The sequence below is a fragment of the Magnolia sinica genome, chromosome 4, assembly GCF_029962835.1.
Source record: "Magnolia sinica isolate HGM2019 chromosome 4, MsV1, whole genome shotgun sequence".
NCBI lineage: Eukaryota > Viridiplantae > Streptophyta > Magnoliopsida > Magnoliales > Magnoliaceae > Magnolia > Magnolia sinica.
In genome coordinates this window covers 43,689,723-43,714,673 of record NC_080576.1, presented here as the reverse complement: position 1 = coordinate 43,714,673, position 24,951 = coordinate 43,689,723, and the positions used below count along the sequence as shown (strand labels likewise).

The following is a 24,951-nucleotide window of genomic DNA, read 5'->3' as shown; positions in this document are numbered from 1 at the left end:
AATATGATGTGCAAAGGACTCTGCAGACTCTGATGGCCTATGGGACAGGGACACGGACAAGATCAATAGGCTTTCTAGGTTTATAACCAGTAACGACTTCAAAAGGACTTAAACCTGTGGATCTATTGACAAGACTATTAAAGGCAAACTCGGCGGTAAGGAGTGCAGTGTCCCACGTCCTGGTGTGCTCCCCCACTAAACACCTGAGCAAATTTCCTAGGCTCCTATTGACCTCCTCAGTCTAACCATCAGTTTGAGGGTGGTAGGCAGAAGAAAATTGGAGCCTAGTACTCATCATATGTCATAGTGTCTTCCAAAAATAACTCATGAACCGTACGTCACGGTCAGACATTATAGTTTTGGGCAACCCATGAAGTTTAACAACCTCCCTAAAGAACAATTTGGCAACATGGGATGCGTTAGAGGTCTTCGAACAATGGATGAAGTAGGCCATTTTAGAAAAACGGTCCACGACAATAAATATGGAATCATGTTTTCGAATGGTCTTGGGGAGCCTAAGCACGAAGTCCATACTGATGTCCTGCTAAGGGGCGAATGGAACTGGTAAAGGAGTGTATAGCCCCGTATTCTGCTTTTTTCTGCTTTGTCAGTTGACAAGTATGACACTGCCCTATAATTTTGGCCACGTCTCGCTTGAGGCTTGGCCAATAAAATCTAGCCTCCACTAGGGCAATGGTTTTGTCTCGACCAAAATGACCTGCGACCCCTCCTAAATGTAGCTCCCAGACAAGAAAATCGTGGAGGGAGGTGCAAGGTATGCACAAATGGTCACTCCTAAACAAATATCCATCCAATATCAAATACTCTTTAACAACGATGCGTACACAACTCCAAAATCTGGGCACTCAAAATAATCCTCTCTAATATGCTCGAACCCTGTGACTTCGACACTTATGGAATTGAGTAACGCGACTCGACGACTCAACACGTCGGCAGGCTTATTCTCTACATTGGCCTTGTGCTTAAGAACAAAAATGTACTCTTAAAGGAATTAGACCCACTTGGCGTGCCTAGGGTTTAATTTCTTCTGAGAGTTCATATATCTTAAGGCCTCGTGATCTGAGAACAAGACAAATTCTTGCGGCAATAGATAGTGACGCCAATGGCGCAACGATTGCACTACCGCATAGAATTCTTTGTCATAGGTGGAGTATTTTTGCTTCGCCTCATTCAATTTCTCACTAAAAAAGGCGACAGGGTGCCCTTCCTGACTAAGTACTCCTCCTATGCCTACTCCTGACGCGTCACATGCAATCTAAAAAACTTTTGAAAAATCCGGAAGTCGCATGACTGGAGCCTCGGTCATCATAGTCTTTTATCTCGTTGAAGGCCTTCAAGGTTGTCTTCATCTATTGAAACTCTCCTTTTTTTATCTAATCCGTGACAGGAGTCATAATGGAACTGAAGCCTCGAATGAATCGCCTATAGAAGGTGGCCAAGCTGTGAAAGCTGCGCAACTCATAAATATTGTGAGGTTCAGGCCAATTGATAATGGCCTTGACTTACTCGGGATCCGCCGACACACCCACAGCTGACACAACAAAACCCAAGAAGATAACACTGCTAGACATAAACGCACACTTCTTTAGGCTGGCGTAAAATTTTTCAGTTCTAAGGATCCCACAAACCTGTCTCAAATGGTTGAGGTGTTGTTCCTTGGTCATGCTATAAATTAGGATATCATCAAAGTAGACGACCAGGAACTTCCCCATGAAGGGCCTCAACACTTGGGTCATCACACGCATGAAGGTACTCGGGGCATTAGTCAGCCCAAAAGGCATGACTAACCACTCGTATAGCTCATCCTTCGTCTTGAAGGCCGTCTTCCACTCGTCGCCAGGGCGTATACGGATTTGGTGATAACCACTTTTGAAGTAAAATTTTGAGAAGATAGTAACGTTGGCCATCATGTCCAACATTTCATCAAGACGCGATATGGGAAACTGATACTTGATTGTGATTTTGTTGATGGCCCTATCAACACACATCCTCCATGTGCTATCCTTCTTAGGTATAAGAAGGGCAGGCACGACACACGGGCTCATGCTCTCTCTAATGAAACCCCTTTTTAGGAGCTCATCAATCTACCTCTTCAACTCTGCATGCTCCTTTGTGTTCATTCTGTAATAAGGGAGATTTGGTAGAGTCGCCCTAGGGACTAAATCAATGACGTGCTGTATATCCCTCATAGGGGGAAACTCATCCGGTAGATCATCAGGAAAGATATCATGAAACTCATCCACTACCGGTATGACTTTAGTGGATAACTCTACACTAGCCTCTGGTGCACTCTCCCTAGCCACAAGGGCGTACACCATCGAATCAGACGCAGTCTCTCACTTAAAGTCTTTGGCATTTAGAATATGGAGAGGCTTAGACTTGGACTTCGATTCCTTCACTTCCTTCGAGCCACTTGCACCGCTCTTTGTGGTGGACTCCTTTCCAGTCATGTTCTTGGGTGAGAGAGGATTTAGCTTGACTTTCTTGCCCTCAAACCAGAATGTACACACATTCGAATGACTAAATATGGTGACATCCCTGTCATAGAGCCAGGGCTTACCCAAAATGATGTGGCCAACATCCATGGGAACGACATCACACCAGAGTGTCTTTATATGATCCAAACTAGATAGGAACAAGACAACTGTGCGAGACTGAAATGGAAGTCTCGTTAACCCAAGACACTCTATAGGGTTGAGGATGGGCTTCAAGCTTCAAGCCCAAACGGCTCATAGTGTCAGTTGAGGCCACATTGGCACAACCACCACTATCTACGATCATCTTACAACTCTTATCACCACAATTTGCGTAGGTATAAAAGATCGTGTTACGGCGCTAATCGTCGGTATTCTTTGCTTGTGCAAAGGCGCATCGAACAACTGCAAGTGTTGCAGTCTCTTGCGCTCCCTCTTCTTCATCACTAGGGATCTCCGCCGGCTCGTATTCTTCCTCCTCATTGTCACTTTCTGGGGGCACTACTTCCACTTGTTCATCAATAAGGAACACCTTGGTACCCTCTTTCGTGCTACACTGGTGGGCAAAGTGACCAAACCCTTGACATCTAAAACGCCTAGTCGCATCGCCTCTACGTGAGCTAGATCCAACAACTCCTTTACCCTTATCATCCTTGAGCCTAAACTAAAAACTATTGGAAGACTTGTATTGATATCCAGTGCCAGGCTTAGCCCCAGAAGGGTTGGCCTTAGCGCCAGAATCACGAGACTCAAACCGCCTTCCCACAAAATGCCTTGAGGTATTGCTCGACCTCCAACACCACTTGATATATCTGTTCAAGAGTGTCTATGTCTTTGGCGAGCAACTCTCTCTTAATGTTAGAATAGAGGCCTGTCTTAAATCGAGCAAGAGGGAGCACGGGATCCTCTTCAACCTCACATCGGGTCAAGTACTCTTTGAACTTCTCAATGTATTCAGCCACACTCATGGAACCTTGTCAAAGAGATTGCCAATCTTCAACCACCCTCAAGTGATAAGAGAAAGGGAGGTACTTCTCTTTTAGAATTTCTTTCATATCTTCCTAATGGATTATTGGGGATTCTCTCAACCTCTCTTTCTTTCGTTCCACGGTAGTCCAAAACCTTTTTGCTTGGCCCACAAGCTTCATCTTAGTAAATCGGACTCGGCGAGCATCCGATATGTCGTACTATTTAAAATAGTGGTCCATATTCGCCAACCAATCTAAAAAGGCTTTAGGGTTTAAGTTGCCATTAAACATAAGGGCTTCTACCCTAACTCCCTTGAGGAGTTGCGTATCTGGGTCATAATGATCACGATACCCCTCGCGGTGTGCGTGCACAGGTGCGCGCCCACGACCATTTCCTCGGCCACTTCCATTCCCTTGTCTATCCTCCTGACCACTTGCCTGAGATTAGGTATCTTCACCAATGGTGGTGTTTGCTCTGGTGGAGATTTCAACTTGATGGACACGTGTATCTAATTGGTCCAAACGATTATTAACCTGTTGCAAAGATGCTTTAATGCTTGCATCCATGGCGTCCAACTTTTGGGTTATTCTCCTAAGAGACTCGGTAAGTTGCTTGGTGTTCATGATGGGGTGCAGACCAAAGCCGCGTCCAGTACGTGTGGGCATGCACTACACAACTCAAGGGGTCCTAAGATGCAACTATATGTGCTTAGACTCCATTATATGCACCCTAATGACATCAGATGAACCTATAGGACGCTATATGAACGAAATTACGCAACTCTACAAAAATCTAGCAATATGGCTGTCAAAATAAATGGAGAATAGAAAATTCAGCAATGTGAATCGCTAACTTTCTGATAACTGAAATTTCGGTAGCCTATATCATGAGTTATGGACCTCTAAACAACCCTAATTGTATGGGTGTGGTGCATTAAAAAAAAAATGAACTAACCCCTAATCATGCATTGTATTCCCCTATGTGCTCTGATACCAAATTTAATGCAGGACATGAAATTAAATATGGAATGCAAGAAATCAGGCTTGTGATTATACCAATTTTAAACAGTCACAAAATTCCACATCTTGCATACTATCAAACATTCAAAAAGGGAAATCTATGGGGGTCCAAGCCTACACAACTTTAGGGCTGGATCAAATAAAATTATAAGCCAAACAAGCCCAAAGGAGTGTAAGAATCATCCATTCTTGCAAAGGATTGTTCTCAACTCAAGAGATTCACTAAGTTTCAATTTGGGGGAAAATCTAGGGTTTGAAAATTGGGGATAATTGAGATTTGGGACTCTTTAGGGTTAGGGATTTGGATTAAGGGTTTTTTTTTTTAGCTAAAAGAGAAGGAAATAGAGGAAAAAGAGAACCTGGGATGAGCCACACACGCTGGACGGCAGATGGGCCTGGACGCCGTGCGTGACAGGTCGTTCTCACGTGTGTGAGGCCCACAAAGTCAGAAACTGACTTCTAGGCTGGGATCGGCCAGGGATGGGCTGCCTTCGTACCAAGTTTCGTGTTGATCTGTTGCAAGGCGTGTGTGTGGTACTTCGCCGAAGTTTCAGCCTTTCAGATGGGCCAGAATTTGAAAATCTGTTTGTACACTACTGTAGGAGAAAACTTAGATATGAAAGTGGGTGAATCTGAAGGTGGAAGGAGTGTAGAGGGTGATGGATGTGGTGCGTAAGAAGGTGGAGATGATTTGGAGCGGATGTGGCTTCACACCACAATAATTAGCCCTTCGAGGAAGGGAGGGCTTTGCACCCAATTCGATTCTTCAACCCAAAGAGAAAGAGGAAGAAACGCATGAATTTTTTATTCAAAAATATCATTGAGAATACCTACATGTGATTGCTTTATTTATAAGAAAACCCTAAACCCCAAAAAGAGAAAATTACCCTTGCGCCATGTGCGTGCACTAATACTAAAACAAAAGCAAATAAAATAACTAATCTAAGCAATCAAAATCGTTCATGATGTTTCTAATAACAAAAATAGTTAAAACTCAAAGTCCCACATCATCTAAAGTAGTGGGCCACGATCTTGAGATCCGATGGAAGAATCTATGTGATGATCGGTTCCACTCCAATGCTCCATAACGCAGCCCCCTAATTATGAGGCCCTCCAAAGATGTCGTCGTCGATCCAAATCGAAAGTGGGGCTCGCCTCCTCTTAGAATACGTGCGTAGAGGGGGCGTGTGCGTGATGTCCCCATCAAAACCTCTTTCAAACTTTTGGTTCATGGAGTTCGCGACGACTCATGCTTCTGCATCATAATCTTCGCTACATGTCACCAACAACTCCGTCTTCACCAACCTTCTGCCCTCCAATCAAGATTGTGCATGAGTCAAATTGAGAGACTGGAGCTCCAGCAGAGCATCAGCCCTGTGCTCCTTCATTGCTAGAATGTCGAAAACCATGGCTTCTCGACTCTCCCCTGCCTCCTGCAAACTCTAAAAAGCTCCTCAACGGGGTGGTGACCCTTCCGACACCTCCCGCTACACTTGCAACACCACCCTTCTTTTCGCAACAATCATTGTTACTAATCTGGGTCTCCTTGCCCCTTGCTTCGCTTAATTCGAACTCTGGCCACCCCCACCTCCTCCCCATTCTCTATTGAATGGTCTAGTAGCAGCACTTAACCTAAACAAGAAGCTATTGTGATGTAGAAAGTCTTTAAAATAGAGCTCAAGAGGAATCTCTCAAAATAAAAACCATGCCTCTTCCTTCTTGAGCAGGGAATGTTCCACCCATTTCCAAATTTACAGAACATGGCCATCTATTGCTCCTGCCATAACTAGAAGTTCCACCTTCACCTCCGGCCTCAAGCAGATCCATACTTCATTGAAGCCAATCGACTTGAGCGAATACAACTCCGACGACAGCCAAATGGCAAATAAACTCCTAAGACTAGGAAATCACCTCATGATCTAGACGGAACCCCCACCCCCCAATAGAGGCCAACTTATCTTCCTTGGATTGCTTCTCATCTAGTGCACCCGCATCATTGTTGATGGAATCAATTGGGGTTGCTCCTCTAGAATTGCCTCCCTATGATGGACTTGTTTCCCTATCGAGAGGAGGGTGCCTCATCTAGTGCACCTGTGTCATTGCTAATGGACTCAATTGGGTTGCTTCTCTGGAATTGCCTCTTAATAGGAGGATGGATTTGTTTCCCTATCGAGAGGAGGGTGCCTTGGCATCTGCCGCACAACCATCATTTCCAAAGACCTCGTCGCTCCATTAGAAGTCTTTGCATCTAAACAGGGCTTCCCCTCCCTGCTATTGAGCTTAGAGCTGAAATCCGCTCTCTGAACTAAGAGTTTTCTTCCAAAACTCTCCACATGTAGCATCTTCACTGCTCTAGTGAGTTCTTCCTCCGAGCTCATCTAGACGAACGCGAAGCCTCGATATGCCACCTTGTACCTGTCCCTTGGCACCACTACATCCATCACCATTCCGGCTCTATCGAAAACCCTAAAAAAAATTGATTGGCAGCCAACCTCCCAGAAAGCCTTTGATGTAAAGGGTTGGATATTCCGACAGCAGTGGCTTCTTTCTGAGCTTCTTCTTGATGCTCAACTTCCTCTTCCTCACCGTCTCCTAGGGATCTCCATCCTTCTCTCCTACTAAAACCTCTCAACCTTTGCAACAATATGATACCTAGTAACACTAGAACAATCTCCTTTGGCCACAAAGGCTCAAGGTTTTTGGAGGCCTAACAAAACAGAAAGCAATGTGAAGATCAAAATCAGTATTAACTACTGTAGGACAAGTAGAAGAAGGCTGAGAGGAAACGTTCTGTGGATTCAAAGAAGTCAATTGGTGTGGAGTGCTTACTGTGGTCATGATGGGGACATCATGCGCACGCGCACGCCCCCCACCCTACGCACGTACGCAAGGAGGAGGAGGGCCCCACCATCGATCTGGATTGATGACGACATATATGGAGGGCCTCCAAGTTAGAGGACTATGTTTTGGTTCCTTGTAGTGGACCCAATCATCATGTGGATCCCAGCATTGGATCTCATGATCGTGGCCTACTACTCTAGATGACATAAGACTTTGAGTTTTGTTTATTATTGTTATTAGGAACATCATGGACATGAACGGTTTAGATTGCATTGATTAGTTATTATTTTTGTTACTTTGTCTTTAAGTAATAGTGTGCGCACATGGCGCGACTTTTGGGGTATAGGGTTTTCTTATAAATAGGCAACCCCTTGTAGGTTTTTTCTCATTGAATATTATGAATAAAATTCTGCGTTTTCGTGCTTTTCTAATTCTCTGAGTTGTGGAAATCCAATTGGGTGCGAAACCCCCCCTTCTTTGAAGCGCTAACTACCGTGGTGCAAAGCCACACCCATCTCAAATCGCCCCCATCTCTTACCATCCATATTCATCATCTCCCACAGCCATCCACACTTCAAATCCACCCCCTTTTGCAACCGATCCTTCCTCTACAGCAGATTTGTAGAATCAGGCCCTGCAGGAGGGTTGAAACTTCGGCGGAGCACCGTGCACAGACCGGACGTCGGGTTAGTCTAAAATTTGGTGTGTGTGTGTGGCCCAACCCTGGCCGACCAAACCCAAGTTGTCGCTTTTTGGGTTCGTGGGCCCCACACACGTGAGGGCAGGATCCCATGCACATGCGTCTGGACCCAGCCGCTGTCCACACGTGTGGAACATCTCGGGTTTGTCTCTCCTCTATTTCGCCCCTCTCTTACCTTATTTCCCTAACCCTAACCCTAGATAATCCTAAATCCCAAATTCTATTCCACTTTTGCAAACCTTAGGTTTTTCCGATTTGAAACATGTGAATCCCTTGGATTGGAGAATAATCCTTTGCATGTGTGGATGATTCGACTCTCCTTTGAGCATTGTTTGGTTTATAATTTTAATTGATTCAGCCCTAACATGTGTAGGCTTGGACCCTCGTAGATTCCCCTTGTTGAATGCTTGACTTTATGTGGGATTTGAAATTTTTGTGATTGTTTTAAAATTAGTATGATCTAAAGCCTGAAATCTTGCATAATATATTTACTTTTCACTTCCTGCATCAGGTCACCTCATTTGGCAGTTGAGTTTATTATACTCTCAGCTCCTCTTTTACTTCAAGTATTTGAAGTTATCTGGAAAAGTGACTAGCATAGGGATAGAAACACAAGACTGCCTCTTTCCTTAAATAATTTTGACCTGAAGAGGTTTAGAGATAGTAGCACAGGAAAAAGGCACAGACTTTAAAAATTATCGTTTGTGGAACAATTTTCTTCTCTAAAGATGGATCAAAGAATCTATACTCACTCTATACTCCCTTTAAGATTGGCTATCCAAGAAAAGCACACTTCAAATCCTTAGGTTCAAGTTTTACCCTATCCGGCCCACGAATATGAACAAAACAGACACAACTGATGACTTTATGGGTACACTAAACAACAAACTATTATGGTCAAGGAATTGATAAGTAATTTTGAAGTTAAAGGACTTAAGAAGGCATCTAATTAATAAGGTATGATGCAGTGGGGACAGTTTCGCTGCAGAACCTCTTTGGAACATTCTTCCAAAAGATATCTAATTTTTCTCTCCATGACACCATTTTACTGTGGGTTATATGTATATGAAGTCCGGTGTGTAATTCCTTGATCTTCAAAGTAGGATTGCTCACCATTAAGGTATTCCTTTCCATTATCAGATCTAAAATTTTTAATTCCTTTCTCAAACTGAGTGATTATCATTTTATGAAAACTCCTAATAATTGTGGAACTTCATGACTGGTTTTCATAAGATAAACCCATGTACAATGGGAGAAATGATCCACAAATGAAATAAAATTACAGTAGCTAGAAATAGAAGAAATCAAGGAGGGTCCCCACACCTATGTAAAAAAGTTCTAACAATGAGTTGCTTTTTTATTACTTGGGAGGTAGAAAGTTCTATGTGATTGGGCTGGAGAGTAGTTGAAGCTGAAGTAGCAGAATCCAGCATGTGCGTACCATCGGCTTCATGACCAAGTCCAGTTATCTTCTTCGTCACCAACTCCTGGAATGCACTATATGAGGTATAAGATGTTGCACTGCAATTCAAAGATCTGGTAAGGTCACTGACTGAAACATGGTTAGTTGCAAAATTAGGAATATGGAGAATTGACAAGAAGGACAAATTAAGAAAGACAGTAGTAGTTCCCTTTCTAGATACAAAAGAAAAAATAACCATTAACAATCTAAACTTTTTCACGGTCGTACAATAGACTATAAGAATAAAAAAGAGAGGACATACCTGTTGTGTGGTTGTATGCACCTAAATCGATGATCCAGGGAAAGTCAGATAATGAGAGTTAGACATGATGGCCTGAATGCATGCCTGAATGGGAAAGGATGTGGTAGAGGAAGGTGGACAATACAACTAAGCAAATAGATGGTGGAGATTCTCACTCTTGCCTTTTGGAACAGACATCTGCCTCAAAGAGGACATTGCTAAATCTGGTGTAACAATGGGAAGCACTATTAACAGCTTAGAACTGATAGGAGTTGATTCTCCAATAAAAGCTGAATTGTGTGAATGTGACGGTCCTGGTCAGCTGAACTTGGTAGGATGCCCAAGTTCATTTCTAAAGCTTTTTAGCATCATGTGGTAGTCCACAACAGTGTTTCAAATAGCGCCCGTAGCGTACGCTACGTAGCATAGCGTGGCCGTAGCGCTACGCAGCGTCCCAAATAGCGTAAATCCCCTGTAGCGTACGCTATAGCTATGTAGCGCGTAGCGTCCGTTGCGTAAGCTACAATGTATTTTTTTACTGTTTTATTTTTTAATTCTTTTTTTCATGTTTTCATTGTTTCTAATGTTGAGGAATGTAACACTTGCATTGTACTTGATACTTTTAACCTATAGGATTTTTATTTCTTTTCATAATTGTGACTTGTGGTTTCAATTAGACATTATTAATTAAAGTGGTTTGCTTAGAAAGTTGTTGATGTGATAATTATTTAATTTGGCTTATATATGTGGATTGGCTTTTGATAAATGATAACTGATAACTTTTTTGAACATGCTTATAATTTATAAAATGAATCATCTTTTAGGCATTTATATATATATATATATATATATATATATATATATATATATATATATATATATATATATATATATTTATTTATATATTTTCACTATTTATTATATTTGTCCTATTTTTAAATTAAAAAATCGAAGTATCGTGTAACTTACGCTACACGCTACGTATTTACGCTACATGCTATAGAGGGTGGAGCGCCACGCATCACGCTACCGCTATTTAAAACACTGGTCCACAATGATCATACTTCACCTTGTCCCTATCATCTTTGGTCAAATTTCCTCCTGTAATTATATGAGCTTCACCTTTATTACCTTCTGGTGGAAGGGAAGACAAGACAAGAGCGAATCTATCAGTCACTTGGGAGTGTTGTGTACTAGCACGACGATGTTCTCACTTTGAATAAAGGAGTAAACTTGGCTAAGTAGTGGAAGGTCATCTTAACTAAGCACTTGATCTCAGGGTAATCCAAACTGTGAATTTAAACCAGCTAAGAACTCAAAAATCTGGTTTGCTCTCCGTTTGCTGAACAGGTTGGTTTGAAGATTTGATATTGATCAAGTTCCTTCTCCATTCCATGTAGAATTGAATAATCACCATCTGGTTGCTGCTCCCCCTGTGTAAGATATGCAATATCTTGCTGTAGGTGGTATAAACGAGCTATGTTTTTTCTCTGCAAATGTGTAGGTAACAAAATACCATATTTCCCAGGCAGTTTGAGAAAGAAAAGAAGAAAAAAGAAAGAAAGAAATCTACTTAGTTGAGGCTACATAGTGCAACAATCAAGACAGTACCATCAAATTCTTGGGTTCCCACTTCTCATAGTATGCATCTGAAGTAGTTGCATCCGTAATCCTACTGTTAAGGTACCAATTAGGGGTGGGCGGCAATGGGTTGGCCGGCCCGGCCTGTAGGGCTAGGGCTTGGCCCCCTAAACTTGGCCTGAGAACTAGGCATGGGCATGAAATCTAGGCCTGGTGCCCATGCCTGGCTTGGCCCAGGCCAATGATAAATGCTTCGGCTTAATCATCAATTGGGTCATCATTATATGAAAAGAATGGGCAGTTTAAATACACTAGTGAGTGGTTGTCATTCAACTTACACATGTAGTTTAAAAGTGATCTTTTCCAAACATCAAAGCCATTTATATGATTGGGACTCATCTTGGCTGGAGGGGCCAAAAATCTTAGATTGGACAATTTCAAACCTTTGATCATCTCAATCTTTTCCCAACAGAGTGGTCCCTGTAGGGCCCAGGCAAGGGCCAGAGCTTAGGAAACTAGGGCCAGGCTAGGGTGCCCAGCCCTAGCCTGACCCATCGCCACCCCTAGTACTAGGGCTGTCAATGGGAGGGACCGGGCCAAGCAAAATAAAAAATTTGAACAAGCCCGGCCCAGCAGGCGCAGTCTGAATAGTTCAAAATTTGGGCTGAAGCCAACCCCAGGCCCGTTCCATTGACAGTCTACCCAGTTTGCCCCTTCCGCCAATATACGTCTTGGCAAATTGGGAACATTATAAGGTGGTTCGTATCTTCCAACTTCGTTGTAGTAATCTGTAAACCTTGGTTATCATTATGGAAAACCATATGAATGTACCACTTGGAGTACTTGAAACAGTAGAAGAATCTACCACACTACTATCGGACATCCCAATTGTTACGCAGCTTGTACAAAACCAAATTGATACATGCTGAATTTCTCAGGTCCCACCTACAAAGACCTCACAAGCATAAACTCATTGACCAGATACCATGTGATTTGATAACATTTTTGGAGCTGGATGGTTGTTGCCAGATAGATCTTGCCATGATACAGAATGCAGCTATAACCAAAATACCCATGACAAGAGAAACTGAGCAAGAACAACATCCGCAGGCATCCAATAAAGACCTGATGACTGTAGGTCGTAGCTAGGTCCTGCAATGTAAAAATATTCCAGTGACCATGATAAGAGCAGTAGGAAAACCAGTAGCGATGGGTTTCATCGAGGATTATTCATTATGGTTGCAATTTGTAGTGGTGAAACGTGTTGATTCCAATGGCATCAAGGCTCCAGCAATCTTGATGCTCGAACCACAGGATTGGCAACAGCATGTGTTGGCACGTGATTTTGACAACCTGTGTTCTCCAATGTTTTTGGACATCAGTTCAAATGGAGGATGAATCTGGTGATCGCTGTAGGTTGGAGAGATGGTGGGTTCCCTCATAGAAATGGGGAGAAGATGTGGATAATATGTGCCCAATTCTGTCATAGAAATAATGGGTTTTGATCTTGCCTCATTCTTTGGTGATGATCAATACCATCACATTGTCTATCCCCAATTTACAAAAATGGGTGCTGATCCAAAACTAAGCAAATTAACCCACCTGAAACTCTGATACCAAGTTGAGTATATGTGAAAAAAAACACGAGTAAAAGGAAAAAAGGATAGAGAAATGAGAGAGGAGATGATGAAGAAAGAGGAAGAGGCATCAAATAGGTCTCAGCCATATTCATGTCCAAACTCTTTTGTTAACTAATGATAAATGTTTGATAACATAAAGACAAATACTTTCACTACTAACAATAAAATAATGAATATGGAGGGGAAGTGAGTAAAATGGGTAAGATGTGGAGCGGCCCTACTTGAACAACGTGTTTTAACAGTTATTTAATGCCAAAATGCTGTGATGGTCATTAATTGTTCCAACAATGACTCATCTATTAAAGTATTCTGGTATCACTAGGTTGTATCCAAAATAGATTTTATACTCGAATCCATGTTGTGTTATATCTGCAGAGACCATGGGGAACCTGAAGGATCTCGGTAACTAGCATAAGAGCTTCATGATCGGGCACTTACTTCCTAGTGGTCAGTGGTTTGCTTGAATTTTGGTCCACTCATGGCTCTCCAAAAATACATATGCATTGTTGCTCATGCCACCAAGTTGGTGGCCAAGACAGATCAGTTACTCTCATGTGGTTCAATATGCCATATTTGTGTTTTTATTTATTTATTTTTAAAGGGAGATTTTAAGTATGAGAGCTCCTATGCTCTCATAGTACTATAAATTACAGTACTCCTAGTTGCATTGAGACACTTAGTCCAATCCATTGGTCCAAACTGTTCACTAAGTCCAGAGAATATTTCATGGGTTACCATGCAAACATCACACTAATCTGACAAATATAACCATATGATCAATAGCCTCTAATGTGGACGGTCAAGGTCATTCACATAAAAATTTGTCCACTGACCAATTTGATCCATCTATTTGTTAGGACCCATCATGTAATGCTTATAATTCTAAAGAATGACTTTTTTTTAGGCAATTGAAACCATCCCATCCACTGCTTGGAAATGGATGGCTATAAAAGAAGGCCAAATCAAGTTGGGTCATCTGATCAGTGTGATTTTTGCATCATAGCCCATGGAATTTGTTCTGGACTTAATGGACAGTTCAGATTTATCAATTGGACTGTCCAAGTAAACTGATGCAGCTAGGAGCATTGGCGCATGTAAGTTATACATATTCATCTGAACTTCTATAATCTTGAAATCTTATTTTCTGACCAAATTATGTGGTTGTTTGTTAAGGAAAATACATTTCTAAGATGATTATGTGCTTGCTTTGGGAACTCGATCATTTGCAGGTCTGGAATCATGATTTCTTCTGGGAATCCATGCAACCTGGAGGTGGTAATATGCCTTGGGGTGGTGTTCTTCAGCAGATTGAGAAGGATTTTGGCTCCTTTACAAATTTCAAAGAAGAGTTTGTGAACACAGCCCTTGCACTATTTGGTTCTGGCTGGGTGTGGCTTGTGTGTGAGTACCCTTAGAATTGACTCTTCTTTGCCGAATTGAAATAATGAAGAACAGGACAATGCCTATAAACAATCTTTTCCCTTATTATCTCTACTATATATAACGTGAGTTGTGTTTGGCCAATTTTACCCTGCAATTAGTCAGAGGGAGGGCTTAAACTTTCGATTTTAAAAGGAAGATGGGATCTGTTTGGCCCTTCAACCAAGGGCATTTGTGTCTTACATGTGAGTAGCCCGCACTCACTTTCCTTCTCTTTGCATGTAGCCCGCATAGGGCGATGTCGTATTAGGGAGCTCATACAACAAAGGCTCTGTAGGGCTCACCATGGTGACTGTGAAATCCAATCCATAGATCTGTTGCGCCAGCTCATTAGGACATCAAACAAAAAATGAGGTAGATCTAAAATTCGAATGGGCCACAGCAACATAAAAAGTAGGGATGGGTTGCCCACCGTTGAAACCTTTCTTTCTCTCCCTGCATGTAGTATGCACCCCGCGTCTAGTCTCACGCTTGCCTTCGATCTCCTTCTCCTTTGGTCTCTCTCCCCTACTCTCTCAACGTATTGGTGTTTTGAAAAAACCATCCTTGCTCTGAACGAAGAACATGACAATATCCACCATTTCATTCTCTAGTTGTCATGCAAATCTCAAAGGTTTTTAGCCTCTGCTGCAATTGATACTCCCAAATGGATGAAATGTTTTCCTACCTCAAGAAAATGGTTTTCGAGTTTTCTTCAACCTGATAAGCTAACTTTGAATTCACAGAGAGAGGTTTTTAGTCAGTAACAGAGAAGGCTGACATGTCTTAGTCTTCGTGTCTACATCAACCATCCACTCAACGGTACTCAATTACCTAACAAAAAAGATGTTTCTTCAATGTCTCAAATTCAAAAAAATATATATATAATTATAGTGAATTCGTAAATCTCATGTTTCTTATTCAGCTAATGTTAGCCATAAATAATGTATTGTGTATTGTCTCCTTTTTTTTACGTGTTTTAGTGAAAACCCAACTTCAGTCATGAGGCCTTTGTGGTGAATAGTTGGCTTTACTACGTAACTTTAGCATTTTATCCTCTCTCTCTCTCTCTCTCTCTCTCTCTCTCTCTCTCACACACACACACACACACACACACACACACACACACATGCTCACATCCAACACCCAGTACATCCAAGCCCCATCAGAAAGGTTTTATCAGAAAGGTTTTAAAAAATGGTTATGTAATGGATCCTATGTAACGGTAATGGTGGGAACTGATGCAGGACATGAAATTCAAATATTATGTGCGAGATTTCAGGCTTAAGATTACGTTAGTTCAAAAACAATTACAGAAATTCCATATCCCACATAAAAGTCCAAACCATTCAATTAAGGGGAATCTATGCGGGTCCAGGCCTACACATGTTAGGGCTGGATCTGTTAAAATTATAAACCAAACGATGCTCAAAGATAAGCAGTAATCATCCACACATGCACAACAATCAGTCCCTAATCCAAGGGATTCACCAATTTCAATTCAAGGAACCTTAGGGTGAGAAAATGGGCAAATAAATTAAGGATAATGCAATCTAGGGTTAGGGTTTATGAAAAACTGGTATGAGAGGGTAAAATAAGAAGAAAACCTGAACCGGAAGATAGTTCCCACGTGTGGACAACAACAATGGCCCAGACGCACGTGCGTGTGATCACGGGCACACATGTGTGGTGTCCACTATTCAGAAAAAGGTCACCTTGGCCCTGGTCGGCCAGGGATGGACTCCAAAACCCCCAAATCTCAGCTCAATCCGATGCATGATTTGTGCGTGGTGCTCCGCCGAAGTTTCAGCCTTCCTGCAAGGTCAGATTCTGGAAATCTGCTGTAGAGAGAAAAACGGCTGCTACTATTGATGGATTTGTAGATGGAATGCTTGTAGGAGGAGAAATATGGATGGAAGGTGGGGGCGAATCAGGATATATGTGGTTTCGCACCACGGTAGTTAGCCCTTTGAAGAAGGGAGGGCTTTGCACCCAATTAAGTTTTCATAAGTCGGAAATGAGCAGGAAAATGCAGTAATTTTTATTAATATTCAATGAATCAAAAGAGCTACAAGGGGTGCCTATTTATAGGAAAACCTTATACTCCAAAACTCGCGCCCTGTGCACAACCATTACTTGGCGATGAAGTAAACTAAAATAAAAATCAATCAAAGAAATCTAATGCATTCATGATGTTTTAAATAACATAAATAAGCAAAATCTAAAATATGAACTTAATCCAACTAGCGGGCCTCGATCATGAGATCCCATGATGGGCTTTACTTGACTATCGGGCCCACTTCAATGAACCAAACTCTGTCTTCTAATTAGGAGGCCCTCCATGGACGTCATCATCGATCCAGATCGACGGTGGGGCCCTCCTGACATACGTGCATAGGAGGGCGGCGTGCATGCGCGTGTACGCGCGATGTCCCCATCAATTCTCCCCGGTTGTGAAGATTTCGCCACTGGTGAAATAATACTCCTGAACTGCTCCAGGATGTCAGCATCAAGTCTCTGAAGCTCCTTCTCAGTGAGCCACGTGCTGTCTGAAGCTGGGCATGACTTCCATTTAACCAAGTACTTCTGAAACCCGCCGTCCGACGTTGAAACTATTTGATGGTCTAGGATATCTTCTATTTCCTCTGTGTGTGTGAAGGTTAGGTATGAGAGGTAGAGGCTTGGAAGAAAGGTCAGGAAGAGTAGGTATGGGAGGTAGAGGCTGAGAAAATGGATCGAGACAGGTAGGTATGGGACGTAGAGGCCGAGAAAATGGGTCGGAAAAGGGTAGGTATGGGAGGTAAAAGCTGAGAAAATGGGTCGGGACGGGTAGGTATGGGACGTAGAGGCTGAAAAAATGGGTCGGGAAGGGTAGGTATGGGAGGTAGAGGCTGGGAAGATGGGTTGGGAGGGGGCCATGGATAAAGGGAAATGTCTGAGGAATCAGGATGGTTAGACGAAAGGCTGGACAATGCATCAATGGGCTCTAGAAATGCAACTAGATTTTCCACATTGAATGTGGAACTAATTCCCATGGAAGGTGAAAAATTTGCCACATACGCATTGAGACCGTTTCATTTTATAATTTTGAAGGGTCCAGCTCTACGCGCATGTAACTTACGAACGGCCCACAGAGGATACCGCTCGGGCCTGATGCAGACCATCACAGTCTCTTACATTGAATTCCTTGAAACATTTATACTGGTCTGCAGAAAATTTGTAATGTTCATTACTAGTAGTGATCTTCTGCCTGATTTCTTAATGCCATGAATGAATGTAATGCACAAAAGACTCTGCAGACTCTGACGGCCTATGGGACAGTGACATAGGGACAAGATCAATAGGTTTCTCAGGTTTATAACTAGTAACGACTTCATAAGGACTGAGACCTGTGGACCTATTAACAAAACTATTAAACACAAACTCGGCTGTAGGTATTACCGTGTCTCATGTTCTGGTGTGCTCTATATCCCTCCTAGGGGGAGACTCATCTGGTAGATCATTAGGAAAGACATCATGGAACTTACCCACTACCGGAATGACTTTAGTAGGTAACTATACACTGGCCTCTGGTGTACCCTCTCTAGCTACAATGTTGCATATGTTGTTCCCCTCAAAATAGTGGTCTTGATGTCCCTCACGGGGTGGGTGCACGGGTGCACACCCATAACTGATTCCTTGGCCAACTCCATTTATTGGTCTATCATCCTGGCCACCTGCCTGAGATTGGACATCTACCCCAATGGAGGGGTTTGTCCTGGCGGAGGCCTTTAGTTTGGTAATACGCATATCAAATTGATCAAAGCGTTGGTCTATATGTTGTTCCCAGCGCTTACCCGAAAACTCGATCTTTTGGGACCGTTTGTTTAGTGACTCTAGCAGTTGCTTCATGTTTAGTGTAAGGGTACAAGCCAAAACCATGACCCATACGTATGACATACGGCTGCTAACTCCACCTAAGGACTTTCTACTACGACTATATGCAACTACACGGGACTAAATGATCCTATGAGACTCTATATGAGGGAAACTACGCAGTGCTACTAAAATTCAGCAATATAGTTGTCAAAATATAAGAAAGTTATTTATTTATTTATTTACTTATTTTTAAGGAAACAACTTAGTTTCTAAAAAATGAAAAACGAAAGTTTCTAAAAACAAATTAGGAAAGTTTCTTAAAAAAAAAAAATTAGGAAAGTTTCTATAAAAAGCAACCTAGTTTCTAAAAATGAAAAAGGAAAGTTTTTAAAAACAAATTAGGAAAGTTTCAAAAAAAAAAAAAAAAAAAACAACCTAGTTTCTAAAAAAAAGAAAAAGGAAAGTTTTTAAAAATAGAAAGTAAGTTAGTTTCTAAAAAAGAAAAAGGAAAGTAAACTAGTTTCTAAAAAAGAAAAAGGAAAGGAAATTAGTTTCTAAAAACATATTAAGAAAGTTTCTAAAAAATTAGTTTCTAAAAAACAGAAAAAGAAAGTTTTTAAACCAAGAAATAGAAAACTAAGTTAATTTCTAAAATAATTCAAATAAGGGTATAACAAAAAATTTCAGCAACTTATGTCAGGGTTTATGAACCTCTAAACAGCCATATATGATGAGAATTGATGCATAATGGACATAAACAACTAAACCCTAAACATGTAATGCATTCTCTTATAAGAACCCTAAGCTTTGATACCAAATTTGATGTAGGACATGAAATTCAAATATGATGTGCGAGATTTCAGGCTTAAGATCACACTAGTTCAGAAACAATTACACAAATTCCATATCCCACATGAAAGTCCAAACCATTCAATTAAGGGGAATCTATGTGGGTCCAGGCCTACACATGTTAGGGCTGGATCTGTTAAAATTATAAACCAAACGATGCTCAAAGTAGTAATCATCCACACATGCACAACAATCAGTCCCTAATCAAAGGGATTCACCAATTTCAATTCAAGGAACCCTAGGGTGAGAAAAGGGGCAAATAAGTTAAGGATAATACAATCTAGGGTTAGGGTTTATGAAAAACTGGTATGAGATGATAAAATAAGAAGAAAACCTAAATCGGAAGACAGTTCCCGCGTGTGGACAAGAACAATGGCCCAGACGCATGTGCGTGTGATCACGACCTCACGTGTGTGGGGCCCACTATTCAGAAAAGGCCACCTTGTCCCTGGTTAGCCAGGGATGGACTCCAAAACACCCAAATCTCAACTCGATCCGATGCACAGTTTGTGCGTGGTGCTCCGCAAAAGTTTCAGCCCTCCTGTAGGGCCAGATTATGGAAATCTGTTGTAGAGAGAAAAATGGCTGCAACTATTGATGGATTTGCAGATGGAATGTTTATAGGAGAAGATAGATATGGATGGAAGAAGGTGGGGACGAATTGGCATAGATGTGGCTTCGCACCACTGTAGTTAGCCCTTCGAAAAAGGGAGGGCTTCGCACCCAATTAGGTTTTTATAACTTGGAAAGGAGCAGGAAAACGCAGTAATTTTTATTCATCTTCATTGAATCAAAAGAACTACAAGGGGTGCCTATTTATAGGAAAACCTTATACTTCAAAACTCGTGCCATGTGCGCAACCTATTACTTGGCGATGAAGTAAACCAAAAAAAAAATTAATCAAAGAAATCTAAAGTATTCATGATGTTCTAAATAACATAAATAAACAAAACCTAAAATATGAACTTAATCCGACTAGCGGACCCTGATCATGAGATTCCATGATGGGCTTTGCTTGACTATCGGGCCCACTTCAATGAACCAAACTCCGTCTTCTAACTAGGAGGCCCTCCCTGGACGTTGTCATCGATCTAGATCAACGGTGGAGCCCTCCTTCTGGTGTACATGCATAGGGGGGCGGCGTGCGTACGCGTGTGTGCGTGATGTCCCCATCAGGAACCTTCATGCATTACGAGGCCATTATGGGCGTATGGTGGCCCATATCATAATGGTATTATTGAATACCTTGTCCACCCATTCATCAGGTGGGCCACACAAGAAATAATGTATTTCAGCTATAAATAGCAAAAGACAAGTGTGATCTGCCCGATGAGCGGATGGGGCTGATTCTTGGACAAAGTGATCCTCATGGTGGGGCCAACCTTTGGACAGGGTGGATGTCGCACATGCATGATAGGTTGGAAATTATGCACTAGGTGGATGGCAACGGGGTTTGGGCGAATGGTCTTCACCACAGGTTCTCTCCCTATAGGTGAGGGTTCGATTCCTCTCCTTGGCTTTACCCGGTACACATGGTTGTGGGTGATTGCGTGTATCCGTAGGGATTAGTCTCACTTCAAAAAAGAGGTGGGGACACCCTGTGTCTTCAAAAAAAAATTTAAAAAATAAAAATAAAATCAGTTGGATGTGACTGCATGTGTGTGCTTGCGTGAGTCAACTAGTCTGAAACTTTGGGCTGACATTCTTTTGAATTGATTTTTATTTTATTTTATTTTTTTTGAAGCCAATTATCAATCTGGATATGTGGGAGGTAAGTTGATGGACAAATGCCTCTGTTCTTCTTTCAAATTTATCCTTGTATACAGCAAGAATTTATAATCTTTTTCCATTTTGTAAATCTTGCAGCATGCTTACTATACCGATTACAAGGTACTTTACATCCATCCGAACTCCACCGTCCTACATCATTGATCCATGGTCCTTCAATTATGGTTTATTCAGATGATTCATGATAGGGAAAAGAGCGTCTACCCACTGGGAAACCAATATTTTGTTCCCAAATCTCCCACTGTCCTATGACAGTCGGCCAGAATCCAATTTCAGTCAAAATGGGATCTAATGCCATTTCTAATTCAATTTTTATTGTGGCATTAAGGGTTCCTTCTGTCCAAAACCCCACTTTGAATATGTGTGGGCATCCATTGGCATTTGGTAGTGGGAGCTTTGTGAATGCTTTGGGGCTCTTAATCATAATGGACATTTGAATTTGTTTTCAGCTTTATGATCACTTTTGCCTGTTAATTTCATGATATTTGGTGCCCTTGACCATTTTACAAAAAAAAAAAAAAAAAAAAAAAAAAAAAGAAAGAAAGAAAGAAAGAAAGATTGAGAAATCATCCCCCCACCAACAAAAAAATGATAATAATAATTAATAATAAAAGAGTAGAAAAAGGCTGGTTTGTTGATTCTGAAATTTACTCAAAGTTGCGTATGGTCTTTGGGATTCTATGAACAGGACAACAGGGGGAAATATGTGAGCGTATTCATGAACCACCTTGTTTCGTGGAATGCAGCGACGACCCGCATGGTCCGTGCTGAGGCCTTTGTGAATCTAGGGGAGCCAAATATTCCAGTGGCTTGAAAGTTTCATGAACTGGAATTTTATATATATATATATATATATATAATCCCAATCTGTATTGGTATTATATGATATTTAGAGTTCTGTAGCTAATCCTAATCTGTATTGGTATTCTATATAGATAGGTGCATACATGTGAGTGGCTTTGTTTTAAACAGCATTAGATAAATATCATGATGATGAACATTAATGTTCTGTATATGTTTAATGATCATTGTAACAGGTGATTCAAAGCAAAAAATTAAAAATTAAAAATTGGCCATTAAATGGCTGGTATGGAAAACTCTATTTCTAACAGAGGCTTGTTTGTCTGCACAACATTTGCATATGCAAATGCTTTACACTAAATTATTTCCACATGTATTCATTTGCATGGTAATAATTTTTACCATGTTCTCCATTTTACTGTATTTTTCCTATAAAAGTCATATTCCCATGTTTGTTTCTGGTATGTCGCACCGATCTAAGAATCTATTTCAGTATAGCAACATTGTTAGCACACAGTGGACATGGGTCACTATCTGCATTGCACCATGTGTAAATGGGCCCTGTAATATACATCTACAACCGTGGAGCCCATTTCATGGATCTAGAAAGTATATTAGAAAATGTCCAAACATTTATATGGATCGTCTATTGTAAATCATTGATATGGTCTGGGCTTTACCGAAGTATGTCTAGTTCCAACCCATGAACGAAGGACCCGAGTCTAGGATCAGCTCAGCTCAGTCTTCCGAGTAGAGTCGGTTGCAGCCTTTAAGATCTGAAAATCTTTCCGCTTCTCCTTTTTGAACAAGAATGATTGCATTGTATCATGCTTCTGTCGCATGTGTAGAACATCCAAGCCTTGCAAATGGTGGGGCTCAACAAGAAGCTTGGTGTAGGAATCAGGTGGATCCACTCATAAGGTGGACCATGCCATTGAAATCAATGAAGGGCCGATAATCTGACCGGAAGTATCGGTGTGGCCGTGTGATGAGTGGGATCAACATAATTTTCATGATGGGACCTGTGTTTAGAAAAATTCAATCTGGGCCATTGAATCAGTCAAGTCCGTTGGGAGTCACCCAAATTTCAGAAAATCGACCCAGTTTCACTTGGGGGCCTGCCAAATGGCCCATTTGGTGGGTCCCATTCATACAATCCTAACCATATGGCCCAAGTCTACAAGAAATCTAAAAACATTGGCGACGATGGTTTTTATTCGAAGGTGGAAGTAGGGCGGTACATGAGCCAAACTAACTGGAAGTGCTCGCTTAGCTTGGCTTGAATCAGCTTGGACGACTCGAGATGAGCCAAGCTTCATATGACCCAACTTGTTTTAGCCAAGTTCGAACATAGTGGAATTGGACTTGACTCGAACTCGGCTGAGCTCCACTCATATATATATATATATATATATATATATATATATATATATATATATATATATATATATATATATATATATATATAACTTAAATCTTATTCTACCGGTCCGTTCATTTCTTACCCAACTTGCCGCTCCCAAGCTCGACTCGGCGTTTGCCCAACTTGTCTTAGCCATATGCACTCGGCCATTCGCTCAAGCTCTCTTTCTCTCTCTTAGCACCAATAAAAAGGTACCTCTATGACTTTATATAATACTTTATATATATATATATATATATATATATATATATATATATATATATATATATATATATATATATATATATATATATATATATATATATAAGTGAATATTTGAATCGGGGGTTGGGTTAGTTGGGTCGGGTGGCTGGGTTGGGTTGGGTGTGGGTTGGGTCGGGTTGCTAGGTTTAGTTAGGTGCGGGATGGGTCGGGTTAGGAGTAGGCTCGACTTGACTCGAGGTAAGATCGCATTAAGCTTGACTCGAAAAGTTTAGTAAACAAACCAAGCTTTGGTGGTAAGCTCGAGGTCGAGCACAAACTCGAGGAGAGCAAAGATGAGTCAAGCCAAGCTTGGCCCATCTCAACTCAGCTCTGCTCGATGTACAGCCCTAGGTGGAAGCTCCATCAACGGGTACAATTCCAAGATGCGACCGTTCTAGTGGGACCCACTGGATGGATGATGCATGCAGCAGCGCATCCAATCATGTGGTCATAGAAGGCTCAAATTAATACTTTTAAAAGTATTTGATGGAGCAAGCGGTCACATAGAAATAACATAGGAGAGACCGGTTTCTCTGCTAGTCCTTGTAGGATAAGCTTATTCACCTGAGCTTTAAAGTCTATTCACCAGCCTAGTCACCTGAGTGTAAAAATCTATTCACCCGTGTAAAAGTTGTTCACCTGCCTAGTCACCTATCCATACGCAACGCTATTGCAGGTTGGGGTACGCTAGATTGTTTGTATGCCATCTAAGCCATGCATTAAGTGAGACCCACCACGATGAAGGGATGCTACGATAAATAGAGCTTTTCAATTGGGTGGGCTACACCGTACAAAACAACAGGCAACCACCTAAAAAACCCCAAAATCATATGGTGACCCACATGATGGTTGGTTCTGGGGGTGTCCGGCTTTCATGGTGGGGCCAGCATCTGATGCCATGCAGACAACATGGTGGGCCCCACGTGCAACCCTTGTATAATAAGCTTATTCGACCAAGGACTTGTAGAAGAACCTGCCTCAACTAAGAAGGCTCATTTATGTCCACCGGAAAGTGGTGCACTTTCTTATCCTGAATTGGGCTGGGGTTGGACCCACAACTAGATGGGTCAGGTGTGGCTGCTGGGCTAATTGGCATCCTTGAGTTTGTTCTGTTTTACACACTTCAGCACTACTTGAAATGGTAATCTGTAAAAGCTCAGTGCTCATGTGATCGAACTGTTCATCTGATGCGCCTCGATGTACTTGGCCCATTGCAAGTAACACACGACAAGACAATAATAACTGTCCTATTAAAGCGCTTCTGGTCGTTGAATGCCTGACGTCAGTTTTCTTTTCTTAGAGAGAGAGAGAGAGAGAGAGAAGAATAAGAAGAAGAAATTGACAGGCCATGGTTAGTACTTCTACGGCTGCCAATGTTCTGGGCCTCAACCAACAAAATCAATATTTTGGAAGTCGAGGGCTGAGCATTTCAAAATTCGGGCCTTACGGGTGGCAATAGGCCCAACGGTTAAGACTCAGGGCCTATCACAGCAGCCCAAGATTGAGGCATAAAAATTGGTTGGGCCTGGGACTGACCTGGCCAGCCAAAAAATGTTGTAATCTATTTTCTCACTTGAATTTTTTAATTTATCATTTGATCAAGTAGGCCACACAAGCACAGA

General features: G+C 41.6%; 1 protein-coding gene across 2 annotated transcripts in view; it reads left to right on the top strand.

The window, feature by feature from the left end:
- Positions 1-21,973, top strand: part of LOC131243066 (superoxide dismutase [Fe] 2, chloroplastic-like) — a 58,973-nt gene extending 37,000 nt beyond the window's left edge. For both annotated transcript variants that reach the window (XM_058242143.1, XM_058242142.1), the window contains exons 5-8: positions 14,178-14,349; positions 20,819-20,845; positions 20,941-20,964; positions 21,551-21,973. In XM_058242143.1, the coding sequence (XP_058098126.1) occupies positions 14,178-14,349; positions 20,819-20,845; positions 20,941-20,964; positions 21,551-21,633 (306 nt within the window). In that variant the 3' untranslated portion in view covers positions 21,634-21,973. The remainder of the gene's footprint in view (positions 1-14,177; positions 14,350-20,818; positions 20,846-20,940; positions 20,965-21,550) is intronic.
- The last annotated feature ends 2,978 nt before the right edge of the window (positions 21,974-24,951 follow it).